The sequence below is a fragment of the Suillus plorans genome (genome assembly GCF_016647745.1).
Source record: "Suillus plorans strain S12 chromosome Unknown HD556scaffold_39, whole genome shotgun sequence".
Lineage (NCBI taxonomy): Eukaryota > Fungi > Basidiomycota > Agaricomycetes > Boletales > Suillaceae > Suillus > Suillus plorans.
Window position 1 is genome coordinate 8,798 of NW_024537423.1, and position 22,883 is coordinate 31,680.

General features: G+C 47.2%; 5 protein-coding genes across 5 annotated transcripts; 4 read left to right on the forward strand and 1 right to left on the reverse strand.

Moving 5' to 3' along the window:
- The first annotated feature begins 292 nt into the window (after positions 1-292).
- Positions 293-849, forward strand: HD556DRAFT_580629 (uncharacterized protein). The gene is made up of 3 exons (XM_041310999.1): positions 293-596; positions 646-753; positions 806-849. The coding sequence occupies exons 1-2, from the start codon at positions 425-427 to the stop codon at positions 702-704; spliced, it is 231 nt and encodes a 76-aa protein (XP_041158671.1). The 5' UTR covers positions 293-424; the 3' UTR covers positions 705-753; positions 806-849.
- Positions 850-1,242: 393 nt separating this feature from the next.
- HD556DRAFT_1520006 (FAD binding domain-containing protein) lies at positions 1,243-3,872 on the forward strand (the record flags this gene model as incomplete). Its single annotated transcript, XM_041309144.1, has 12 exons — positions 1,243-1,296; positions 1,610-1,729; positions 1,792-1,950; positions 2,001-2,202; positions 2,256-2,362; positions 2,417-2,451; positions 2,498-2,680; positions 2,733-2,788; positions 2,842-2,851; positions 2,904-2,928; positions 2,979-3,005; positions 3,059-3,872. 12 exons carry the CDS (start codon positions 1,243-1,245, stop codon positions 3,746-3,748), a joined length of 1,668 nt encoding a protein of 555 aa, XP_041158672.1. The 3' UTR covers positions 3,749-3,872.
- A 10,796-nt stretch (positions 3,873-14,668) lies between these two features.
- On the forward strand, positions 14,669-17,032 carry HD556DRAFT_1528130 (FAD binding domain-containing protein; the record flags this gene model as incomplete). Its single annotated transcript, XM_041309372.1, has 12 exons — positions 14,669-14,698; positions 14,755-14,874; positions 14,937-15,095; positions 15,149-15,350; positions 15,403-15,509; positions 15,565-15,599; positions 15,646-15,822; positions 15,875-15,930; positions 15,983-15,992; positions 16,045-16,069; positions 16,120-16,146; positions 16,200-17,032. The coding sequence occupies 12 exons, from the start codon at positions 14,669-14,671 to the stop codon at positions 16,878-16,880; spliced, it is 1,629 nt and encodes a 542-aa protein (XP_041158673.1). The 3' UTR covers positions 16,881-17,032.
- Positions 17,033-20,905: 3,873 nt separating this feature from the next.
- Positions 20,906-21,061, forward strand: HD556DRAFT_1191008 (uncharacterized protein; the record flags this gene model as incomplete). Its single annotated transcript, XM_041296173.1, has 1 exon — positions 20,906-21,061. A coding segment is annotated over one exon (156 nt), but the record flags the coding sequence as incomplete, so codon positions are not given.
- Positions 21,062-21,847: 786 nt separating this feature from the next.
- On the reverse strand, positions 21,848-22,713 carry HD556DRAFT_580771 (uncharacterized protein). Its single transcript, XM_041311000.1, has one exon. It carries the CDS (start codon positions 22,560-22,562, stop codon positions 22,113-22,115), a length of 450 nt encoding a protein of 149 aa, XP_041158675.1. The 5' UTR covers positions 22,563-22,713; the 3' UTR covers positions 21,848-22,112.
- Between the last annotated feature and the right edge of the window lie 170 nt (positions 22,714-22,883).

The following is a 22,883-nucleotide window of genomic DNA, read 5'->3' on the forward strand; positions in this document are numbered from 1 at the left end:
TCAGCGACCGTTTTGGAGCCCCATCGTTGACGACTAGAACCCTATCATGATGGACCATCATCTCCAGCTCCGTTCTCACTCTTTTTGCGTGCACATGCAGTGCCATTCACTCTAACATTCCGAGTCCTAAGAACAGTTATACGGGTATCCAGATGCGGCGACTTGGCATCATAATAATGGCATTGATCGCTCCTGAACTGATGGTCACATGGGCTATGTGCTAGCTGTTCAGCGCTAATCAAGTCATGAAACAGTTCGAGAAATCGAAGTATCCCAATGTTCATCTGGACTGGAAGTCTAAAGGTGAGTTGTGCTTTCAGGAGCTCTGTGTCTCACAACTTACTATACACGTCTTTAGAAAATGAGTCTGCACCTGAAAATGACTTCCTTCATTTCCTTCGTTTGAGTCTTTCGCTTCCTTCTCATGCCTTTTTTCTTCCTCTGGCCTTTGTTTCGCCTCTTTCACCTGCTTGCTAAATGTGTATTTTATGTGCTGGCGTCTCTTTGGTGTTGCGTCTGTAGCCCCATGAGGTGGGTTGCAAAGCGGATTAAGTCAGAGCAATCCGAGCCAGAGCAATCCAAGTCTGACTCGCAAGGTAAGCCTGGTTCGTGCTCACCTAAACGTTGACTTATTTCCATCCTTAGATCGCACGTGGACTCAGGCACACAGCCTCTTTGTGCTGACGGGTGGTTTTATGCTCTAACAAGGTCGAAGGGGAATACAAATGACAAGGATGGATGACAAGAAGCTGAGTGTGTTCGGTATACTTTGTTCGACGACTGAATTCACTGAAAATATGAACAGGACATGCGTGTTTATATATATGGGAAATATAAATGTTATAAAAGCACCAGTGGCGTGAAGGAAAAGGAAAGGAACCACGAGGATCGCGAGGAACAATATCCTGATTATGATGAAACAGAGTTTGAGGTGATCCGCTTTCAGCGATCTATAGCCGAACAGGGTTTACTCTTTGGGGTGGGGTAAGGAGGAGAGCTGTAAGGTTCAAGCCGTCCAGTCAGCGTCATGAAGTATCTCGTGAGCGTTTTGACAGATCATCTGATGGGATGTGTAACTTTTCTAACTCCCATGAAGAAGCTTGGACTAGGAACGGGAAAGGCACAATAGTTGGGGAAATGTAAGTAGAACCGTAAATACGAGATCCAACTGACTTCAAGTCTTACTAGAGAGATGGAATCATTGTTCGAGGAGAAATACGCTGATTGCCAAGACGGAGAATTATGACCAATCAAAAGCGAACATGTATGAAGCAAGGGGTGATTGCTCATGTGAAAGTGAGTGCCGTATGTAGAAGAGTGACGTCAAGAGTCATGTCAAATAACTCAAATTGTCGTTGATGCATGATGAATGCTAGTCACACAGCTCAGCAGCCACAGCTGAATGACAAGTCATTGCCGCAGCACACCGCCCCGTCCCCATCATGATGTTATAAGGACCTGCTAAACCAAATCCTTGGAATCCATACTAACTAATCCTCCTGCCAGTGTCTCAAGCGTTATATATGAATTATATTCATCCTCCCGTACTACTCGTAAGTGACCTACTTATGATACATGTTTGCATCTCAGCTGAATTCCTTGCCATTAGGTTGGTGCTGGGCCAGTGGGTCTGATAGCAGCGTTGACGCTCCTTCAAAATGGTATCCCAGTCCGCATCATCGAGAAAGACCACCACCCCTGCATCGGACAGCGTGGTGCTGGAACATGGGTTTGTCGCACATCTACTTGTCACATCATCCCGTGATCTTATTGAATGCATGTTCTGTGCAGCCACGCTCCCTCGAAGTCTACAACTTCCTGAACGTTTCAGAAGTCAATAGTCTGGGAAAACCACCCCCTCCCGGACGTTGGTACAAGCCCGGGACGTTGGAACCTTTCAAAGACTTATTGCTAGTCCCGCATCTGGAACCTACTCCAGCAATACCATTCGTGCGTAACACCGTCGCTTAATCAAACCTTCATACTGATCCGATTTTTAGCATGCCCCCAAATTGATGGGTCAACAGCTCCTAGACGTGATTCTGCGACGCCATCTAGAGAAGTTTTTTTGTTTTGTTGAGATGGGCACCGAACTGCGCTCATTCGAACAGTTCGATGAGGGCGTCACTGCTATTCTAGCAAAGAACGGCATATCAGAGACTTTTGATACCAAGTGGATCATCGGCGCTGACGGTGCTAAAAGTGAGGCGTAGTTCAATCCTCCGGGATGAATGAGACTGAACGTGTCTTTGCAGGCGTCGTGCGCAAGCAACTTGGACTCACATTTTTGGGTGAGACTAGAGACGATATCCGGATTGTGACTGGGGATATCCGTTTGACGGCCGTTGGCCTCGATAGAATGGTACGTCCTATTTCTACAACTTCGACGAAAAGCTATCCTAAACCAGTCTTGAAGCATTGGCACCTGTTTGGAAACTTTAATGAACGAGGGTATGTTCGCTTGAGGCTTGAAGGTGTGTCTATTGACGACATGCAGCCTCTCATTGCGTGCAACAGATGAAATTGGCGAGGATGGGGATGGCTGGCAATTTTCCCTTTACGGCCGCGAACTAGATCTCACGAAGGTAGCTGAGAGCGAAGAGCTTGTCTTTGAGACCATCGCGTCGTTAATACCAACGGAGATTACATTCGAAAAGGTAGTCTGGATGAGCGACTTCCGGTACATTTTGTGAACCTGTCTGTGTTGGTGCACGTTCATCGGTTTGTTCCAGGGCCAATATCCGGATGGTGAATAAATTTAGCGAGGGTCGAGTGTTCGTTGCGGGTGGTATGTACTTCTCTTTGAGATGTGTGTGGCTGTACTCATACATGCCGTCGTAGATGCTGCTCAGTATGTCTATCTTTGAGTGCCCTCTTCGTAAACTGCTGCTAACACACTCAAGTGTCCATAGCCCAACGGGTGGTCAGGTATGATTGATCTGATTGTTGCTAATACTTGCTGATTTGTCTATGGACAGGGACTCAATTCAGGCGTGCAAGATGCAGTGAGTCGGGTAGATGCAGCATGTGTGTTATGACTGACCGCGTCCTACACTAGTTCAATCTAGGATGGAAGCTTGCGCTCGTCCAGAAAGGGCTCGCCGACAAATCTCTTCTCGAGACATACAGCGCCGAGCGTCTGCCTGTGATCTCCGAGATGCTCGAGGTGACCACCTCGATTCTCAACAAGGCAACAGCGTCTGGGGACCTGACGGCCGGACGAAGTCCCGTCCTTTACATGCTCGGCATCAACTGCCGATTCAGCACCATCGTACTCGATGAATTTGTTACTTCAGTTGAGAGGAAGCCTATCAACGCATATGGTGTGCTTGATGAGGGGCATCTGGAGGCTGGGGACAGGGCGCCTGATGCGCCCAATATGTTGCAGGTGGGGGGCGCAGAGCCTGACACGACGACACTTTTCGGTCTGTACAGACCTTGGTACCACACAATGCTTGTATTTTCGCCGAGTCTCGCTGATGCTACCCCGATCTTGGGTGCACTAGAGGCATACGACAAAAGCGTTGTACGATCAGCAGTCGTTCTGCCATCATCGGCATCAGTGATGCCTGTCACATCCCCTCACCTCGTTCTTGTTGACCGGGACGGCTATGCGTATTCGGCTTACCTCGTGGAAGCTGGCCAGACAAAGGTGTTTGTGATACGACCGGACGGAGTGATTGGGGCGATAGTTCATGGTACAGAAGGCGTGAAGAAGTATTTCTCAAAAATATTTTTGGATGCGTAGTGGTCGGGATATTCGTTCATTACTTACAATTTTTACAAGCACGGCTCATTCCTGTATACGTCCGAGTCATACAATGTAGTATATCATATTTGTATTTGAGAACATAAAAGTGATACGATCGACCGAGAACCACACACCAATGTGCACGACACTTGCGCGGTTTGTTACGACGCAGACAGTTCAACCAGTATTTGATCATAGGCCTGATCATGCATCGATTGTCACTTGCAGCCGAGATCATGATAGCAAACGGGATCGACAAGCTTGTGCATCAGTAAATTCACATATTCCTTGCCATTACTTCCTTTGAAAACTTGAACCTTCCATTGATCTGAAAAGTGTTGTTATATCAATCCTCGCCATTATTAACACTCGGTACCGTTTTCATTTCTACCTACCTACAAATACCATTTGTTCCCGCGCATCGCAACCTTCCTCAGTTGACTTCGCACGTCCACTGAGGTTAGTACTACCTTCGTACATAGTTCCTACTTACTGACACTACCTGTAGCTACTGCTACAACAGGTACATACCAATACACGTTAGTTGACTTCGCACGTCCACTGAGCTACTGCTACAACAGGTTATGAGCCCTGCGCACCATCAGTGAAAATTTCAAATTAAGCGCGCGAAGAAAAGACTCACAAAAGGATGTCCACCTCGAACGGAAAATTGGGAGAAGACTTTCTCCGCATTCCCAAGCTCGCTGCCGATGGCGAGAATTGGATGATGTATAAAGAGCGTCTACAATGGTCGATAGACGCTCGAGGGCTGCTCGGCCATTTGGATGGCACCGAGACGAAGCCAATAGATCCCCAGACGCTGCCTAACAGAGGAGCGTCGTGGGTACCTGCTACTCCGGACGAGGTGAAAGAAGTTAGTACATACAAAACAGAGCTGAAAGAATGGCGCACGGGCCAGGCCATAATGAAACAGCAAATCGCCGGAACGATCCCCGATTCCCTATTCATTCAAATCAAAAATCTAGATACGGCTAAAGACATCTTTACGCACCTTTCGAGTTTGTTCGAGCAACGCTCGCGCGTAGTCTCCGTCGAGCTACTGCGCAAGCTACAGGACCTAAAATGCCCCGAAAAGGGGAATGTTCATGAACATTTCGACAAGATGCGCACCGTTAAAGAGCAATTGTCTTCGTTGGGCCACGCGCCAACGGACGAGAGCTTTGCGGCGATGATTATGAGCTCGTTGCCGAGCAGCTACGACCCGCACCTATCAGCGTTAACGGCATCAGCCAAAGTCTCAAGTGTCAAACTTACCGCTGACACGCTGATATCGACAATCGTTGACGAATACGACCGTCGAGCCTCAAAGTCGAAGAAGGCAGGATCCTCGAGTGACGACGCCGCCTACAACACGAATGCAGGCCAGCGTACTCGAAAAATAAAAGGAAACTGCCATAATTGCGGCAAGTACGGTCATATGCAAAGAGACTGCCGTGGTCCCGGGGGTGGAGGAGCAGCTACAGGCAAGGGCAAAGACAGGCCCGACGCCAAAGGGAAACGAGCAGAAACGGCCGCAAGTGCTAAAGAGAAGGACCAGGACAATGAACCTGAAGGTGTATGGTTAGCGCATGAAGCAAGCGCGCCAGAAGAACGAACATCCTTTACCTTTGCAACGCTGACAGATTCGACGAGCAAATCAGACACTCGAATCGAGTTATTCGACTCAGGCGCTTCGCGCCACATGTCCTCATACAGGCACCTGTTCCAGGACTTTGTCAGTATCGCGCCAAAACCAATTACGACGGCCGATAGACATACGTTTGAAGCGACAGGAAAAGGAAACATCGTTATCTTCCTACCAAACGGACAGTCAAAAACACGAATATTGCTGAAGGACGTTCTTTACTCACCTCAAATGGGGCTAACCCTGGTGTCGATTAGTCGTCTCGCGTCCGCAGGATACGCGGCGTTATTCCGCGAGAGTTCCTGCAAGATCTTCGACGAGAAGAAGAAGCTAATGGGGGAAATATCAGTAAATAAAGGGTTATATTGCATTAGAAGTCCAAGAGGACTATTTGCCGGTGCAACAAGCCCCAAAGAGACGCTCACCATGCGAGAAGCCCATGCCAGACTAGGGCACGTCGCTCCCGATAGCATCAAACACATGCTAAAGGATGGTGTCATTACCGGAATCACCCTAGACCCCTCAGAACTCACCTTGGACAAATGCGACTCATGCGAGTATGCAAAGGCTACCCGAAAAGCCATCGGGAAATCTCGTGACCCTTCGCGTCGCGAGAAATTCGGCGACGAAGTCCATACGGACCTTTGGGGACCCTCCCCAGTGCAAACTCCTGGACATAAAGAGTATTTCGTGTCATTCACAGATGACCATACTCGATTCACGCACCTGTATCTCCTTCGGACAAAGGATGAAGCGTTTGACGCCTACAAGATGTTCGAGTCTTGGGCGAACACACAGATTGACGCTAAGGTCAAGAAGCTGCGTTCGGATCGAGGGGGAGAATTCACTGGAGAACAGTTTTCACGTCATCTTCGCAGCAAAGGCACTGAGAGAAAACTCACCGTTCACGACACCCCAGAGCATAACGGCTTAGCCGAACGTCAGAACCGGACGCTCGTAGAGCGTACGCGTGCGCTCTTACACGCCAGCGGACTCCCCAAGTTCTTGTGGGGGGAGGCCATAATGCACGTAACCTGGCTGAAAAATAGAATGGCCACCCGGGCGCTGAATGGCATGACACCGTATGAGGCGTTATTTAAGAAGAAGCCCAACATGGAGAACTTACCAGAGTGGGGCAGCCGCATAAAGGTACACTCGCCCAACGGCTCCAAGCTCGACATGCGAGCAGTTGATGGCAGATGGGTGGGATTCGACCACGATAGCAATGGCCATCGTGTCTACCTCCCTGAGTCCAGAAGAGTTGCCGTCGAACGAAGTGTCGTATTCGACACGGCAGAGGTAGTGGTACCTGTAGAAGGAGGAAACGTACCGGCAGACTGCACGGTATGAATCGATGATGTCGGTTCAGCTATCAAAGCACCAGTTAGCAGCACGGCACGAACCGATGATGTCGGTTCAACACTCACCGGTCAAATCAACCGTCCAGCCGCATCACTAACCACCCCTCCTCCAGACCATCTAGGTCCCCACTTCGAAGAACCTCCCCAACCGCGTCGTTCTGCAAGAGTTAGAGTGGAGTCAGCGTACATCAAAAGCCTGCGCGAAGGCGCAGGCACCACGGATGGACGAACAAGCAGCTTACCTCGAGGGATGCAGCAAGTCCCCGAAGAGTCCAATCTAGCGGTCGAGCTCAGGATGCTGGGGGAGGATGGAGAGGTCGACGAGGACGATGAAGAAGTGTTCGCCATGATGGCAGGAGTCGACGAGGTCGAAAGTACAGACCCGATAACGCTGGAAGAAGCTCGCGTGAGAACTGACTGGCCCAAATGGGACGACGCAGTGATCAAGGAACTTACTGCACTCAAAGACGCAAACACGTGGTCGATCGTAGAGAAGCCGGCGGGAGCTAATATTGTTGGGTGCAAGTGGGTCTTCCGCATTAAGAGAAATGCGGACGGAGAAATAGATAAGTACAAGGCCCGGCTGGTAGCCAAGGGGTACTCACAAGTCTACGGTGTCGATTATTACGACACGTACGCACCCGTCGCACGGCTCGCTTCTCTCCGGACGATCACGGCAATTGCCGCGCGCAACGACTGGGACATCGACGTCTTCGATTTCTATAGCGCCTTCCTCAACGGCAAATTGGACCCCGACGAAATCATCTACATGCAGTTACCTCCTGGACTCAACGTCCAAACTCACCTCAAGCATCCCGTCGCATTGTACGGATCAAAGCAAGGAGCTTTGAAGTGGTACTTGGAGCTATGCCGCTTGATGAGGAGTCTCGGCATGACGAGAGCAGAGTCAGACTGGGGGGTATTTTTTAAGCATATAGGCACGGACATTCTCATTCTCGCTGCCCACGTTGACGACTGCACCATCACCGGCAGCAACTCCTCACTTATCGCCAAATTCAAGCAGCAAGTTGCTGCACGCTTCAAGCTTACGGACTTAGGTCCAGTCGCATCCTTACTTGGCATGAAGGTGACGCGCGACCGAGTCGCGCGCACCATCTCCTTTTCACACGAATCCTACGTTGACGCCATACTCATGAAGTACAACTTCGTAGATATGAAGCCGAGTTCTATCCCCATGGACCCTAATCTCCCGCTCTTGTTGGACTACGAAGCCGAGACGTCCGAGACGAGAGAAGCCGAAGGATCCGAGATAAGGATGTCCAGGAGGTGATAGGTACGAGCTCAAGCCAAAATGGACATAGGCGAGCGGTGGAGTGACATCGGCTCGCATCCTAGATTATTTTCAGTCTCTCATTCATATATTCAAGTTCCTGACACACTTACTATAAGACCAGTACCAGTAGCGCAGGTGCATCTCAGTTTCGTTCAAGACACTGAGATGTACGTTCTAAAAGTCACCTAGAGTTGTTAACACGTCTAACGTTAGCTGTAGCTTTCTCGTTCTAGGTAGACGCACCGTTTGTAATAGAGTTTCGTTCAAGACACTGAGATCTTTCTCGTTCTAGACTCCTCGTTGTTCTCGCGCTCGTTATAAACGCCTTTAGCTCTCGCATTCGCAATCTCCGAAAACGCCAAACGAGTCCGCGCAAATGAAGAATATCCCCTACCGCGAAGCCGTTGGCTCGCTCATGCACCTCGCTGTCGGGACTCGCCCCGACATCGCATTCGCCGTCTCCACGGTAGCGCAGTTTGGCGCCAATCCCGGTATGCCTCACTGGGAGGCTGTCAAGAAGATCTATCGTTACCTCCTCGGCACCAAAACTCTCGCTCTCACCTTCGGTAATTCGCAACACGGGCTTGAAGGCTACACCGACGCTGATGGCGCATCACAGGAACACCGGCACGCAGTGTCCGGTTACGCATTCCTCCTGGATGGGGGTGCGGTATCCTGGAGTTCCAAAAAGCAGGAGTTAGTGACGCTGTCAACGACCGAAGCCGAGTACGTCGCAGCGACACACGCTGCGAAGGAGGCTGTGTGGCTCCGGCGCTTCATCAGCGAGATTTTCCGTCCGTTAATGCAGGCCACAGTGCTCCACTGTGATAACCAGTCGGCCATAGCACTCGCGAAGTCTGGGGCGTTTCACGCCCGGACCAAACATATAGACATCCGGTATCATTTTATTCGTTTCTCTGTCGAAAAAGGTTCAATTTCTTTAGTTTATTGCCCCAGGCCATACTGTAAGAATGATACATCAAATACCTATGATTAGAGGGCAATAGTGATACATGTATTACTGTAGTGCATAATATCTATGATTATAAGGACTGATATATCAGTGGAGGATCCCATTAAGACACTCCCATAATAATCTCAGACCCCTAATTATCGCATTTTTGGCTACCTACTGTGGGAATTTCCCCACAACACTTAAAAATAGATTACTCCTCATATCAGGGCCTTCCCACATTATTCCCACACTCCGCATTTTTCGCATTTTTAGCCACTACACCCAAAACATTACTCATTTTGGGAATCTCCACAATATCAATTATTCCCACACCCTCCCCACCTCACTGCAGCTTCACCACCACACCACAATAGCTCCCCCTTTATATACAAGTAGTAGTTTAGTATATATGTATATAATATAATATAATAGACCACTTTTTTTGTTAATTTGTGTGCCTCCTCCTCCTCCAGGGGCCATTTAACATATGTTATGGTAAAGAACACTTTCGCATTTTTGCCCCTTTGGTGGGAAAGTGTTCTATGATATTCAGAACATGTTTATGAGCATATATGAGTAGATTCCCATCTTTATTTGACCCCCTGAAGCGTCCTACATCAATAGATACAGCACATATGCAAGAAAACACAGAATATGTTCCCATTTAATTATTTCTAGATGAACAGACTTAGAAAAATGATTCCTAGCATCTATTCAACAATAGGAACAATGTATCAGGAGCTCATGACCATAGGATATTCCCCTGTTGCATATGGTGCCCCCCCTCTCCTGGTGGTTCATCCCCTGTGAAATTTTTTCCTGTAGGACCGGACCTTAATTGAGGTGAGGGGTCTATTTCTATGTATATTTGGAGTAGATCTATCATATAGCTGGCCCAGGACACACATAGGATCCTGCTACAAGAACAAAAACATAGAAAATCCCACTTTTGACATTTTTGATGTTTTTCAGTATCTTACTCTTGCATAAATGACCAGCCCTGCTCATATATTACAAGTAGTACATTCACACATATATTCTGTGCCAAGGATCAGCCCTACATAGGGCGCAAATTTGATATCTGATGTACAGGGGGTTTTTCTACTGATAAGAAGCCTACATAGTAATAAATCCTGTGATAAGTGATCAGATACCTGGAATACCTTTCATATATGTCCCAGATAATGTATTTGAAGTTTTAGAAAGATCCATGAAGGACTGACTGAATGACAAGTAAAATGACATATATGTGAAAAGTGACAATTGACATATTTTTACACAAAGTCACATTCAGATATGGTACAGATCAAATATGTAATTCAAAATATGTAGGATATATGGTAGACTACTAAAAGAACCTATACTACATACTGCCCTGAGGTTAGAGGGTTGTGGAAGGAATGTGGTGTATATCTGAGTTGACCCAGCATTAAAGTCCTACTACTGTCCAACTGATCATTTTCGATGTTTTGGGTCTTTGAACTTTCCCACACTCAATTTCTTATCTATTTCACTTCCTCAGCACTCAATTATTGTTGGATTGTTTTGTAAATTTAGGTATATGATAGTGAATGTATTTTAAATCTACTCCAGGTGTCTGATTATTAAATTTCGATGTTTTGAAAGTTTGGGCTTCTTATCAGTAGAAAAACCCCCTGTACATCAGATATCAAATTTGCGCCCTATGTAGGGCTGATCCTTGGCACAGAATATATGTGTGAATGTACTACTTGTAATATATGAGCAGGGCTGGTCATTTATGCAAGAGTAAGATACTGAAAAACATCAAAAATGTCAAAAGTGGGATTTTCTATGTTTTTGTTCTTGTAGCAGGATCCTATGTGTGTCCTGGGCCAGCTATATGATAGATCTACTCCAAATATACATAGAAATAGACCCCTCACCTCAATTAAGGTCCGGTCCTACAGGAAAAAATTTCACAGGGGATGAACCACCAGGAGAGGGGGGGCACCATATGCAACAGGGGAATATCCTATGGTCATGAGCTCCTGATACATTGTTCCTATTGTTGAATAGATGCTAGGAATCATTTTTCTAAGTCTGTTCATCTAGAAATAATTAAATGGGAACATATTCTGTGTTTTCTTGCATATGTGCTGTATCTATTGATGTAGGACGCTTCAGGGGGTCAAATAAAGATGGGAATCTACTCATATATGCTCATAAACATGTTCTGAATATCATAGAACACTTTCCCACCAAAGGGGCAAAAATGCGAAAGTGTTCTTTACCATAACATATGTTAAATGGCCCCTGGAGGAGGAGGAGGCACACAAATTAACAAAAAAAGTGGTCTATTATATTATATTATATACATATATACTAAACTACTACTTGTATATAAAGGGGGAGCTATTGTGGTGTGGTGGTGAAGCTGCAGTGAGGTGGGGAGGGTGTGGGAATAATTGATATTGTGGAGATTCCCAAAATGAGTAATGTTTTGGGTGTAGTGGCTAAAAATGCGAAAAATGCGGAGTGTGGGAATAATGTGGGAAGGCCCTGATATGAGGAGTAATCTATTTTTAAGTGTTGTGGGGAAATTCCCACAGTAGGTAGCCAAAAATGCGATAATTAGGGGTCTGAGATTATTATGGGAGTGTCTTAATGGGATCCTCCACTGATATATCAGTCCTTATAATCATAGATATTATGCACTACAGTAATACATGTATCACACTTCCCTTATAATTGTAGTAAATGATACATCAATTCTACAGGGACAGGTGATTGCCCTACGGACGATATGACTGCAGATACCCTTACGAAACCTCTTCCCAGCTTGAAAGTCAAGCATTTCGCATCCGCCCTCGGACTACGCTCGGTTTGAGGGGGAGTGTTGTTATATCAATCCTCGCCATTATTAACACTCGGTACCGTTTTCATTTCTACCTACCTACAAATACCATTTGTTCCCGCGCATCGCAACCTTCCTCAGTTGACTTCGCACGTCCACTGAGGTTAGTACTACCTTCGTACATAGTTCCTACTTACTGACACTACCTGTAGCTACTGCTACAACAGGTACATACCAATACACGTTAGTTGACTTCGCACGTCCACTGAGCTACTGCTACAACAAAAAGGCTGTAATCCTGCTCCCTTAGCTAAATTCCAGGCCCTCAAGGGGGACTGGTTTGTGTAGGATAGGGTTCGGGGAATTGGGGTTCCCTCTCTAATCGACCGGCAAATTAGCATGCTACGAAGGTGGCCGTTTCAAGCGGATCGCGAGCCTGCGAGCGTTGACGCACGAAACATGGCCTTTGTAAGCAGTCACATGAAGATTCGCGTTTGACGTGCTTCTATCCTACTGAAGCACACATCAGAGCTCACCACAGTCAAAAGGACTTGATCTGAGAATCGGCGCCGCATTCTCTTCTCCTTCTCTGCGCCCATCTTCTTTTGCCGGTCGCTCTCTCATTTTTCGCACCCACCCACCTCCCTTTCTGCTACTTCTAGTGTGTTTTGGTCTGGATCAGTGTTTCCTTTCGGACCCTCCGGTCTACGCACTTTTCGGACTCAACACGCTCCGAGGGTTTGTCTCCGTCAATCCCAAATACTCTCCGAGCACAAGCTGCTTTATTTCGGACTTCGCGGGATTCACGCGCTTCGCCCAGACCCCTGCCTTCACGCACTGGTCCGGCAAAGCCAGACCCTCCCACACACAAAACGAATTAAACTAAGCAACCTCCCATTGATTCGTTTATCTTAGATCTCAACGCACCGTGTATCATCTGGCTTCATCGAAAGTAATATTCATCCACTAAGTTCTACTCACACCTCTCCTCAGACGTCTCTCCCTCAACAACGACTACTCCTCTCACAGACTCGAACTAATGAATATTATTTTCTATCTCTCTCATCTTCTCTTAGACGTCGCGTATATACAAAGGCCAGGTGTAAATTACACCTAATCGACCCATGACTTTTTGACGCTGATTTGCGCTAATTTGCAGGTAAATTTGCTCTAATTTATACCACCTATCACCATTTCTATCGATTCATCCTTCGGCGTAAGGACGAAGTTGTACTTTGATCAATCAGCCGCCACCTTTGCTGTCGACGGACCTAATGGAATTATCATTAGCAAAGTTCGTAGGTATGTGTTTTTCACATTATTTTTCCTGTTTCGAGGCGCAGCCTGACACGTCTCTTTTCCCACTTAATCTTCTAACGACGCCTCTAATTCACTCACACTTCATCCCCAGGTTTCTTTTCTTCCGTAATTGGCTACGTGGTGATTGTCATGGTAAGCATGCATCTCTTGTTCATGCCCAATAACGCTGACCATGCTACATAGAATGATTTCCCACAACTTAAATACGCACTTCTCTGAGGTCTTGGGCTCTTAGCTGTCATACAACGGGAGTAGAAATCCCTGAGGAGAGAGGGCCTTTACGCAGCAGATTCGTATTGCTTCTTTCGTGTATGGTGACGGCACGCGCGCGAAATAGCAACAGTCATCTCGATTGGCGACGTTCAACATCATGATATCTGATTCCGCAAGGAGGTGACACTTCAAACACGCGTCCCCCAGGTCAACGAATCTAACTCGAATATTGAAAGGTAAGTCACGACAGCACTTGGGAAATATTGGATGACGCGATGGTATCACCAACACAATTTGCAAGCCAAATTTCTAGGCAATGCGTCGTATGTATGAGTCTAGTCGAGATCTTCGAACCCTGGTCCTCAATGCAACTCAGAGCACCAATATTCAGTGAGCGAAAGGGTTGCTCCAAATTAACTCTTATCAATGAGGCCGGTCCCTGTGTAGAGCAGATACAACGTGTATCGCTCGAATACTGAAAAGTTCGAAGGGGAATACAGATGACAAGGATGGAAGATGAGAAGAAGCTGAGTGTGTTCGGTATACTCCGTCCGACGACCTTGAATGAATGGACTCACTGAAAATATGAACAGGACATGCGTGTTTATATATATATGGGAAATATATGTGTCATGAAAGCACGAGCGTGAAGGAAAAGGAAAGAAACCACGAGGATCGCGATGAAAATATCCTGATTATGATGAAAAAGAGTGAGGTGATCCACTTTCAGCGATCTATAACCGGACGGGGTTTACTCTTTGGTCGGGGGAAGGAGGAGAGCTGTAAGGTTAAAAGCCGTCCAGTCAGCGTCATGAAGTATCTCGTGAGCGTTTTGACATATCATCTGATGAGATGTATAACGTTTCTTACACCAATGAAGAAGCTTGGACTAGGAACGGGAAAGGTACAATAGTCAGGGAAATGTAAGTAGAGCCGTAAATAAGAGATCCAGCTGACTTCAGTCTTGCTAGGGAGATTGAATCATTGTCCGAGGGGAAATACGCTGATTGCCAAGACGGAGAATTATGATCAATCAAAGGTGAACGTGTATGAAGCAAGGAGTGATTGCTTATGTGAAAGTGAGTGCCATATGACATATGTACAAGAGTAACACCAAATAACTCACATCGTTGTTGATGGGTAAGTTGTTTCGTAAGGACACTAGTCATACACAACTCGGCGGCCACAGCTGAATGACAAGTCGTTACCACAGTACCCAGCCCCGTTCCCATCATGATGTTATAAGGACCTGCTAAACCAAATCCTTGGAATCCATACTAACTAATCCTCCTGCCAGTGTCTCGAGCGCTATATATGAATTCTGTTCATCCTTCCGTACTAGTCGTAAGTGATCTACTTATGATACATGTTTGCATTTCAGCTGAATTCCTTGCCATTAGGTTGGTGCTGGGCCAGTAGGTCTGGTAGCAGCGTTGACGCTCCTTCAAAACGGTATCCCAGTCCGCATCATCGAGAAAGACCACCACCCCCGCATCGGACAGCGTGGTGCTGGAACATGGGTTTGTCGTACATCCACTCGTCACATCATCCCGTGATCTCATTGAATGCATGCTCTATGTAGGCACGCTCCCTCGAAGTCTACAACTTTCTGGACGTTTCAGAAGTCAATAATCTGGGAAAATCAACCCCTCCCAGCCGTTCATACAAGCCCGGAACGTTGGAACCTTTGAAAGACTCGTCGATGTTCCCGCATCTGGAACCTACTCCAGCAATACCATTCGTGCGTAACACCGTTGCTTAATCAAACCCTCATGCTGATTCGATTTTTTTTAGCATGCTCCCAAATTAATGGGTCAACAGCTCCTAGATGTGATTCTGCGACGCCATCTAGAGAAGTTTTCTTGTTCTGTTGAGATGGGCACCGAACTGCGCTCATTCAAACAGTTCGATGAGGGCGTCACTGCTATTCTAGCAAAGAACGGCATATCAGAGACTTTTGATACGAAGTGGATCATCGGCGCTGACGGTGCTAAAAGTGAGGCGCAGCGTAATACCTTGGATGAACGAGACTGAAGGTGTCTTTGCAGGCATAGTGCGCAAGCAACTTGGACTCACATTTTTGGGTGAGAGTAGAGACGATACCCGGCTTGTGACTGGGGATATCCGTTTGACGTCCGTTGACCTCGATAGAGTGGTACGTCCGGTTTCTACAAATTCGATGAAAAAGCTATCCTAAACCAGTCTTGAAGCATTGGCACCTGTTTGGAAACTTTAATAAACGAGGGTATGTTCACTTGAGGCTTGGAGATGTGTATATTGACGGTATGCAGCCTCTCATTGCGTGCAACAGATGAAATTGCCGAGGACGGCTGGCAATTTTACCTTTACGGCCGCGAACTAGATCTCACGAAGGTAGCTGAGAGCGAAGAGCTTGTCTTTGAGACCATCGCGTCGTTAATACCAACGGAGATTACATTCGAAAAGGTGGTCTGGATGAGCGACTTCCGGTACATTTTGTGAACCTGTCTGTGTTGATGCACGTTCATCGGTTTGTTCCAGGACAAATATCCGGATGGTGAATAAGTTTAGCGAGGGTCGAGTGTTTGTTGCGGGTGGTATGTAATTCTGTTTGAGATGTTGTGGCTGTACTCATACATGCCGTCGTAGATGCTGCTCAGTATGTCTATCTTTGAGTGCCTTCTTCGTAAACTGCTGCTAACACATCCAAGTGTCCACAGCCCAACAGGCGGTCAGGTATGATTGATCCGATTGTTGCTAATACTTGCTGATTTGTCTATGGACAGGGACTCAATTCAGGTGTACAAGATGCAGTAAGTCGGGTAGATGCAGCATGTGTGTTATGACTGACCGCGTCCTACACTAGTTCAATCTAGGATGGAAGCTTGCGCTCGTCCAGAAAGGGCTCGCCGACAAATCTCTTCTCGAGACATACAGCGCCGAGCGTCTGCCTGTGATCTCCGAGATGCTCAAGATGACCACCTCGATTCTCGACAAGGCAACAGCGTCTGGGGACCTGTCGGCCGGACGAAATCCCATCCTTTACATGCTCGGCATCAACTGCCGATTCAGCACCATCGTACTCGATGAATTTGTTGAGAGGAAGCCTATCAATGCATATGGTGTGCTTGATGAGGGGCATCTGGAAGCTGGGGATAGGGCACCTGATGCGCCCAATATGTTGCAGGTGAGGGGCGCAGAGCTCGACACGACCACGCTTTTCGGTCTGTACAGACCTTGGTACCACACAATGCTTGTATTTTCGCCGAGTCTCGCTGATGCTACCCCGATCTTGGGTGCACTGGAGGCATACGACAAATGCGTCGTACGATCGGCAGTCGTTCTGCCATCATCGGCATCAGTGACACCTGCCGCATCCCCTGACCTCATTCTTGTTGATCGGGAGGGCTATGCATATTCGGCTTACCTCGTGGAAGCTGGCCAGACAAAGGTGTTTGTGATACGGCCGGACGGAGTGATTGGGGCGATAGTTCATGGTACAGAAGGCGTGAAGAAGTATTTCTCAAACATATTTTTTGATGCATAGTGGTCGGAGTATTTGTTCTCTACTTACTATTTTTACAAGCACGGCTCATTCCTGTATACGTCCGAGTCATGCAATGTAGTGTATCATATTTGTAACTGAAAATGAGACAATAAAAGCGATACAGTCGACCGAGAACCACACCAATGTGCATTCGGACACTTTTGCGCGGGTCACTATGACGCGTACGCAGACAGTTCAACCATCACTTGATCATGCATCGATTGTCACTTGGAGCCAAGATTATGATGGCAAATGGGATCGACAAGTGCACTGAGGTGCAATGTAATCTTTTGCGATATTGTCGTTGCTATAATATTGTATAGGGACATCAGATGTGAAAATCCCGCAGAGCCGGCAACCCACAATAGTTCTTGATTGACCACTTCATTTCATACTCGTCTTATAGCTGTGATATGCCTGTCCTTGTTACAATTATGGACCATATAGATACATAGTTTTACATGCAGTATGCTTATATGTCGCCTGTTGTCAAGTATGAAATTTGTTTTGCGCTTGAAACATTCTCAAACGGTGTTGAATTTAAGTGTAACTAGTACTACATAGTGTCATGTCTCTGGAGAAATTGGTGGCGTACTGATGCTGATCTCCGAGTCTTATCATACCAAGACATATCACATGCTGTCATCATGTTGTTTTGAACTGAGATTTTTGAACCAAGGTTTGCACGTTGCTGATCTGATAAAAATGTGTTATGAAAATTATGCACATCCCGTCGATGATAGTACAGCTGCTATGCACTTAATGCAGACTTTGGTAATGCATTAGTGAACACTCCTCAGGCCTCAGTACTCAAGGTCTGAACGACGCAACACAAATTTGGACATTGAAATCACTCCTCACGTCTCTTCAAGTTAGTCAATATTGAGTGTTCTCAAAAGCACCCTCATTGTCCATTGGAACAGGAAAACTGTCCATACTCTAGGAACAACAACCACATTGATCAAGTCAGCAACGAACTACGGACTGTGCTATCAGCCACAACACCAATGCGAAAGCAGAAATCCGCCTCGTTATCCAGATGTGATCATGGACAGGCTGCCAGCCCATTGGTGAGCAGTCTAGCAATCATTGCACCCTCGTTCACGGGTAAGCTATTGACATTGTAGGGTGCAAGGGGTAATCAATGAGGTTGAATCCTGGATGCAAAGCCAACTACTCATACTCACTCTCGTCTCAATACAGCACAAGTAAGCGCAGCAGTCATTGCTAGTGGCGCAGGACTCGGATTGTTGACTACATGCAGTGACAGACATACATGCTGCCAAAGCACTGGTAACGACGACGAGGAAGGAGAAATGCATGATTTATATGAAGTGATACAAGCGCTTTGCAAATGGAACTCTGAACAGTGAACGTGGACATGGCCTGCTTTTATATCCTGAGAATAGAGTTTTGGGTAAAAGTGACTTGAAATTTCTATTGGTTTGGCAGATTGGTTGCGCCTGGATGACAGAACTTCACCCTTCAGGGCGGATGATGTGAAAAAACCTAGCAGAGTTCCAAAATCAACGGATAAACAATGCAGAATTCAAATATATAATTATTGAGCTTATAAGCACAACCCAAGCGGCGGAATTGTATAGGCCAGACTCTTGAGTCTTTCGTGGCGAAGGCCTGGTTATGGATAGAAAGGTCACCGTTCCAGATAGCCCGGGAGAATACTACAAACGATGTGTTTGTGCAATCAACGCTATTCCTTCCTGCAAAGTTACAAATTCGCCGCTCGATAGTTACTCGTACCTTTTGCCACATAGTTCGAGTGCTTTGCCTTGATTCCTAACTTGTTTAGTTCGTAGTAGTCGAGGGTGCCATATTGTGAGCGTAGTCTATGATATTCATACGGGGTTTCAAAGTCCGCTGAATTTGATAAATCGCTTTGAATACACGTGCAGCACCCATTCTCTCGCTTGATCTTAATTCACAGTTCCTATCTCTGTCTTCTCATACGACTCATTCTGCCAACCACTGCCCATTATCGATCCTCGGCGTTTTGCCTCCTCGCATTGTCATGCCTAGTAGCTTAGAAGGCCAATAATCAGACCTGAAGGCGAGTCACTCCATATCACCTTAGCATCCGTTTGGTGATCATCGCGCTCTATCTACACTTATCAGCGGAAAAATAAAGTTCCCTCTTAGCGCACATGCTAAAGCCGCTGTTCTATATTTTTACGAGAACCAGGACAACACCATGCTTGATTTGAGTAATACCAGCCTCTGCGGTGTCGGATTTTGTTGATGGAACACCTGCTGTTTAGTTCATCGGTGACTGTCAGATCACTGGGAATACAGATGCGGGCCATGAACGATTCGCCACATACGTGACAAGCAAGATGGTCTCTTTGTCGTACAGCATTTTCAGTTGGTCCTGGGTCGGCCATCCTGACCAGGCAGCAGCTCTCACCAAGCTCGCGTAGGCCGGCTTTGAAGGCTACATTCCAAACGATAATCAAGACAGACTCTATCATTTCTCACGAAGCCCTTGCATTGCATCTGCAGGGCCACTCTGATCATCCATTATCTATCTATCCTCAATGGAATCTGTCCAACTGTCCCGCAAGCTAGAGAGCAACTTCCTCCCCAGCATCGTGGCAGAGGCAAATGGCGTTGATTATGTGATCTGCGAATGCAACAGTTTTCTAACAACGTATCCGATGAAGGCATCCATCTTCAATGCGTCGTGCTCGAGCTCTGTCCTCTGGGCAACCAACGCTGTCCCAGAGTCCTCTGCGAGCTTGCAGATGTAGTAAAAAGACGCTTTGAACAACACAGTAGCATTGGTGACCTAGTAGACGAATGCATACAATGTCGTCATGCAGCCGTTTTTCTGTGCTCTGAGAGACTCGGATCACCAAGGCAACTCTCATGACCTCAATGAAGCCATTTCTTTGTATGAAGAAACCCTACGCCTGTGCCGTACTGGGCACAGATCTCGTGATTCCTTGTTGAACAACCCAGGACTCATCCTCCTTGACCGTTTCAACCAACGCGGTGATATGTACGACCTCATGAGAGCCATCAGCCTCTATTGGTAGGCACTGACACTGTCCACCTGGGAATCGATGTCGTAATTACACGCTCAACCCCCTTGCTGTCACGCTTCAACACAGATACGACAAATTGGACAAATTGGATACCAGCGAGGATCTCAACAGAGTCATCTATCTGTGCACTGCCGGGAATCACTTCAGTTAGAGTACCATAACCACCCCAATTGCCGCTTAACTCTTTGCAGTTTAAGCTCGGCGCTTTGTTCTCGTTTCACGTAAACTCAGAGGAATGGAGATGTCCAGAAGGCCGCTCGACTTTGCCAAGAGTCACTGGAGGCTTTGCCTTCACTGCACAAGTAATTTTTTCAGCTACTCCTGGTTGCGGGAAGCAGAGTCTGTCTCGCTACAGAGTGCAACGCAGGTCTGCTATTTGTCACTCGCTGTCGAGAACTTCAGATTGGCGTCACACCCTATTCAAGGCTTTCGGTATCGATTTCAAACAGCTCTGTGTTGGGTTGACACAACTGAGAATTATCAGCCCTGGGAGCATACCAAATATGCTTGGAGCTTTTCACATGACGCGCTCCAGACTCCAGTCCACGAGCTCAAATCTAGCTCGCAAGATCTCAGAGCCTAGCGAGAGCCATTCTGATGTTCAGGGTTCCACCGGCAGCGCTGACAGAGCTGCTACTGATCAAGCAGCAATTCATTCAGTACAGGAGACTTCAGAAGTAATGCGGGGCGGGTGGTAACTGATATACCAAATCTTCCAGGTTTCTCGCGGTTCCTGCTTCTGCCGTCGTATACAGAGTTGCAAGCGGCAGCACGTCATGGCCCAGCCATCGTCCGCATTGCGAGTCAATATTCGTGCAGTGCCATCATTGTCCTGACTTCAGGAGAGCCTCGTCACGTTCGCTTCCTGCGCATCATTCTCACACATCTGAAGAGGCTCAAGAATGACTTGTCAGAAAGATTCGACTTACATCTTCTATACGTCCAGATGAAATGAGGAAGGAATTGCAAGTCCTCTTACGGACAGTATGGGACGAGATTATGCTGCCCATCGTCATCGCCCTCCAGTGTGACCTCAGAGTAACAAGCCGCTCTCGAATCTGGCTGTGCCCAACTGCAGCCTTCACTTCCATTCCTCTCCACGCAGCTCACCCCTTCGAACGAAGGCAGACGGACGTGGGGCGGAATAATGCCTGGGGGACGTCTACATCTGTTCTCACACAACATTTCTGCATGGGCAAAGTTCACCGGGCGCGGGCAAGGCGAGGAGCTCTTGGATATCGAGAGCGCGAACTTGGGCTCGTCCCCGCAACGGCCAACCCCATCACTCTCTCCGGTGATGATGCCGCGTGAGCAGTTGCGCACTCGACGCTTTGTGACGCAACACCTGAGTATACCTCGCTTGTCATAGAAAGCAGGACTTCACCATGAGAGACGAACCTCGCTGTTTGACATTATGGGGAACGACATTCCTCATGCTGAATTTTCGTTCTTATCGGCATGTCATACTGCCATTGGTGATGAAGAGACACCGACGAAGCTGTTCACCTCGTAGGTGGACTCCAGTTTTCGGGACTCAAAAGCGTTATTGGCACGCTGTGGGTGGTCGACGGTGACGTCGCAAAACACGTTGTTGAAGCTTTCTACGAGAATATGTTCAGGGATTGCGCCCTGTTGAGACATGCGACTTGATTCTCGCTCGAGTTATGTTTTGACTTGATCGAGGGAATGTAAATTACTTGAAGATACCGATTTCCTGCTGGTGAAAAGTGTTAGAAGACTTTGGCAAGATGATGCTTGCAGGTTCGGAATGCATGACGTCTGGATCTATATGGATTCTGCGCTGCCCTGTCCGAAGTTTGCAATATACTTTTGGGATTTGGTGAAATACTTTAACTCTTCTTCGTTCTCTTCTCCCCTTCCTTCAAGTCGGGTCTTGGAATTCTTCACAAGGCTTTGAGGACTCTACCTCACTTATGCCAGGGGCTCATGCTAGCGAGATGGCGACGCGTATCATCCACACCAACGCGCTTATGCACGACGGCAAAGGCCACGGCCCACGAGAGGTAATAGACATGTCTAGATTGTCCGGTGTTTAGCTACGGCTTTTAATTGAACAGAGAACGTACTACACCCAAGCTTCATCGACGATCACCCTCGCTCAGGGCGTCATAGGCGTAAAACAAGAGCAAGCTTGCCTTGGCCAAGTGCCCTAAGGCGTGTTGCGAGATATACAATAAGTAGACTTTGTATACCGAACAAGCAGTCGTTTAGTCGTATAGTGACAGTTACCGAGTATATATACAAACAACATATACCAGAAATATGAGACGAGGTTTCCGTTGGATTCTACTAGACGCTTAGTAGTGCCCTCTATGGCTCCGTCCTCCTTCGGAATAACGATGGACTTCACTGGAGACTTGACACTTGGTGCTGTTGTTGCTAGTGCCCTCCAACTCCAAGGCCCATGCCGTGTCGATCCCTGAATGTCTGGTGTCATTAACCATGCCCTGGTTGTTGTTGCCGGCAGTATCCTGTGTATCTCCAGCGGGCAAGGTCTGGGATCTCTTGATGTCAAGACGTTGGTATTAATTGCACATAACACGCTACACGAGCAGGATAGCTGAGGATGGGTACAACTTCGGGATGATGGAATCGTCATCGCGTTTGGTAGTGACAGAATCTAGGACCCGACCCGAGGATCTCTCACTATCAAGACGTTAGTATTGATCGTACTCAACATGCTGCACTGGTAGAATAACTGACTATCGATAGATATTGGCGCCGTCGTCACATTTGGTAGTGACAGAGTCTAGGACCCGGCCCAGGAATCTCTCGCTGTCAAGGCATTGGTGTTGATCGCACTCAACACGCTGCACTGGCAGAATAACTGACAATGGGAAAAATGTGGTATTTCCGTGGATGGTGGAGCTGTCGTCACGTTTATAAGTGACCTGTGAATGACTAGCCTAGAACGCATTCG